At 38.3% G+C, this 3722-nt stretch overlaps 2 protein-coding genes across 3 annotated transcripts in view; one reads left to right on the top strand and one right to left on the bottom strand.

Annotated features, from left to right (window-relative positions):
* noxa1 (NADPH oxidase activator 1) overlaps positions 1-455 on the bottom strand; it is an 88359-nt gene extending 87904 nt beyond the window's left edge. The window contains exon 1 of one of the 2 annotated variants that reach the window (XM_032511954.1): positions 250-455. The gene's annotated coding sequence lies outside the window, so the exon portion shown is untranslated. The remainder of the gene's footprint in view (positions 1-249) is intronic. The other variant, XM_032511955.1, reaches the window with a different exon arrangement.
* Positions 456-2519: 2064 nt separating this feature from the next.
* Positions 2520-3722, top strand: part of dpp7 (dipeptidyl-peptidase 7) — a 21246-nt gene continuing 20043 nt past the window's right edge. Inside the window, exons 1-3 of the mRNA XM_032511951.1 lie at positions 2520-2692; positions 2963-3089; positions 3171-3310. Coding sequence (XP_032367842.1) covers positions 2606-2692; positions 2963-3089; positions 3171-3310 — 354 coding nt within the window. The 5' untranslated portion in view covers positions 2520-2605. The remainder of the gene's footprint in view (positions 2693-2962; positions 3090-3170; positions 3311-3722) is intronic.

The following is a 3722-nucleotide window of genomic DNA, read 5'->3' as shown; positions in this document are numbered from 1 at the left end:
ATATATATATATATGTATATAGTCCTCTTTTTTATACAGTATATATATATATATATATATATACATATACTGTATACTGTATAAAAAAGAGGACACCTACGGATAAAGTGCACTGATGTTATTCATTAAAATTGTGCACAATTTTACTTGAATACTTCCTTGTACTTTTAGAATCAGTCAGTTCAGTTTATACAAGCTACAATTTCTATCAGAGAAGCTTTATAAATCCTTTACATTCAGACTGCTTACCTTTTGCTCCTGTGAGAGGTCAGTGAGATTTCAGTCAGTGTCCAGCTCTACCTCGGTGCCTTCTGCATTCCTCACTTTGCCAACAGGGAAGTAAGAGTGAGTAAAAGCCTAGTGTACACCCTGCTGCAACCAGGAAGTCCTCCATCCACATTTCCCTGATAGGAGCCCCAGAGGCACGCAGGCTCTGGAATTCACCTGTTAGTGTGGCACGTACTCATGACAATTACATCACACATGAGTCACACAGGATTTAATTAAACCTGTTTGACCTTATAAACCGATAGGACTCAATGTTATGTTCAAACTAGTAAACAGATGAAGCAGATGCTTTGTTTAGGAATATTCAGCAATCATTTATAGCATGTAAATCACAGAAAAAGTGACTATTAATACCTTTCTTAAAGATTTTGGGGGGAATTTTTGGCCTTTATTTGTATAGGAAAGGTGAAGACATGAAGGGGGGGGGATGCCATGCAGCAAAAGACCGCAGGTTGGAGTCAAGACCACAGCACCTGCGTCAAGGAGTACACCTCTATGTATGAGTGTGTGCTCTACAAGGCGACCTACCAGTACGCCCCGGTCAAACCCATTTTGTAAATGGCCAGGTGGTACCCTGTACGGCAGCCTCAGCCACAGGTTGTGAATGTGTGTGAATGGTAATTGGTTCCTGTACTATGTTGAAGCACTTTGAGTAGTCCTTAGGACTAGAAAAACACTATGAAAATACAGTCCATTTACATTTACACACTTTATGACAATTCCATGCAGTTTTTCCTCTGCAACTACTATAATTGGTTTACAGATTTTTAGGCATTCTATTAATAAATTACTTGAAAAATAGTGCATATACTGTAGCTGCCGTAAAGGGAAGGAAAAAAACTCCCTTTGGGAGCATGCCCCCGGGGCCCCTTAGCTTTGGGCTGAGCCCCGAATGTTTACAACATCTGGCTCCGCCCCTGGGAAGAATGGTGAGACATTATGCTGAGACTGTCTCAGCATAATGTCTCACCAAGCCATCGATCCATCTTATCAGTTGACAGTACCTGTAAACTTTATTGCTCCTTTGTGTGACACAGAGTTTGATACACTTACCGTATTTCCTTCAAATGTCCCACTGATCATTTGTAAAGTAAATTGCAGGCAGTGTTGCAATTCCTTTAGCTACATTGTAAAAATGCCGCTTCAAATAACAATGCTTGAATTTACAAGGATTTTTACATTAAAAACATATTTTACCAAATCTACACAGACCACCAGGGGTCGCTCTGAGAAAAACTGTATTGATAAATATTGGGTTTTATTTTGTTATGTGTCATGTGTTGTAGGGTGTTTTGCATTTTTATATAACATTTGAAATAGTCAAGTTACTAGAATTGATTGATTGTTATGCACTTCTATCATATACACAGTGCCTTAAAGTCAATCCACTGTTTCCATTCCTATTTTTATTATCCTATTGTTTTCATCACCTTTTTCTAAATGCAATGTGATCGTTAACGCTTCATATGGTGCATTCTATATTTTCTTTAAAATTTTTCAGTGTTTGATCTAATTTGGAGTATTGCAACTGGTCCCCCACATTTGTACATTTGTACTTGTCATCTCCCCATATTTATATTTTTCTAATTTATTTCAGCATTTACGTGAATTATGTGTTTGGCATTTTGGGCACGTACACGTTTTTCAGGATGAATTAAGTTCTATATTGTCTTATCCAGAGAAGCATCAGAGTGATAGAGAACGACATCTGAGTAGCATGAAATGAAAAATGCATGAATGAAGCACACTCACCTCTAAATTATCAAGTTAAAGCCCACTTGAGTAAATGTACTGTATCTCCTGCACTACTTATATCATATCATGTTCTACAAGATTACACGTTTTTTAGAAGGGGCATATTTTCTTTTTTTAGGCAACATGAATTCAAAAACACTGCATAAATCAACATTTGTTCCTAAACCACAACATTTAGATACAGTAAAAAGTAATTTGTAAAAGGTAGGTTACATCAGTGCGTGTGTCTGTGTGTGTCTGTGTGTGTGTGTCTGTGTGTGTGTGTGTGTGTGCGCGCGCGTGCGTGTGTGGCATTCTCAGTAAATGGTATTGTAGCATTTTTGTATTTTCACCTTTAGTTGTTTCCTTTTTTATTTGTATCAATTACATACGTTTTGCTTTCCTTTTGTTCTCTTTTGTGATATTATTTCACCTGCGTGGAATACTAAAAATAATTTTAGATGTTACGAGACGCACTTAAACGCAGCATGGAGCATAACACGAGTGTGTCATGTGACGCGTGCGATTCGCGCAGGCGCGTTGGTAGTCATCTGTGCAGTGTTTGCAACGTTATTCTAAGAATATGAGTAAGATATTAGCACTTTTCACTGTAACGGCGAGCCTGTTTTCTGTTGAGGCGCTGCATGGCCTGTCCTACAGTTCTTTACAGGTAACGTTTTAGTTTTCAATGTTTGTAGTTTGTTATTTTCTTCTGAAACCTCTGTTCCGCTTTGGAAAAAGTCCATTCAAAAGTCTCGTGCCTATTCGTCATTCTCGGCCTGACTGTTAATGACTAAGAACCATAACAAACTTCCTAATATTCAGCATACAAGTTCCAGACGTATATGGTATTACAAACAGCCACTGCGCTTGTAACCGAATAATGCAGTATAATATATGCGCTGTAACGTTATGTCATTATAATGTCATTTGCATATAGTCAAGAAAACATCATGGGTTCAAGACAGAACCCCAGTTCACAGAGAAGTATTTCAGCCAGACTCAGGACCACTTCAACTTTAACACCAAGGGGAACGGGACATTCAGTCAGCGTTACCTGATCACAGGTGAAACCAATATCATATTTTAAACGCAGCAAATATTCCTAGCAGTTGGCTCATTGTGTTCTCTGTCACCTCTCCGTTTAGACAAGTACTGGAAGAAAGGCTATGGGCCTATTTTCTTCTACACTGGCAATGAGGGAGACATCTGGGAGTTTGCATCCAACTCTGGTTTCATCACAGAGTTAGCTGCTCAGCACAGTGCCTTGGTCATATTTGCTGAACATGTAAGGAAAGAGTGCTTTTTTATTTCTCAATAAAAGTTATTTAAAATGTTGGTCTTACTACAAAACTTGAGTATTGTATCAGAACTAATACTGAAAAATAAATCATGATACGCAGCTCTACATAAAGGATAAATCATTCACATTTTTTGTTGACCAAACTCAACAATGTGTGACTTCCTTACTGTCTGTGGATCTTAGCCCCAACCCCATTGGGACCTACTGAAGATGTACATCTTTGAAAACAACTCCCAAATAGATCTTCTTTAAAAAAAAAAGGCACTGTAGTTTTGTTAGGGACTATTTTTGGCTGTGGATTAACCCACATTTAGTGCCCTAGTGAGTATTCGTGGCAGCATGACAGTGTCCATGGGATTGAGTCAAAATATACTACTGTGTGTGTGTGTGTGTGTGT

The sequence above is a fragment of the Etheostoma spectabile genome, unplaced genomic scaffold, assembly GCF_008692095.1.
Source record: "Etheostoma spectabile isolate EspeVRDwgs_2016 unplaced genomic scaffold, UIUC_Espe_1.0 scaffold559, whole genome shotgun sequence".
NCBI classification, from domain to species: domain Eukaryota; kingdom Metazoa; phylum Chordata; class Actinopteri; order Perciformes; family Percidae; genus Etheostoma; species Etheostoma spectabile.
Note: the sequence above shows the minus strand (reverse complement) of the source record. Positions and strands in the feature narration are given on the sequence as shown.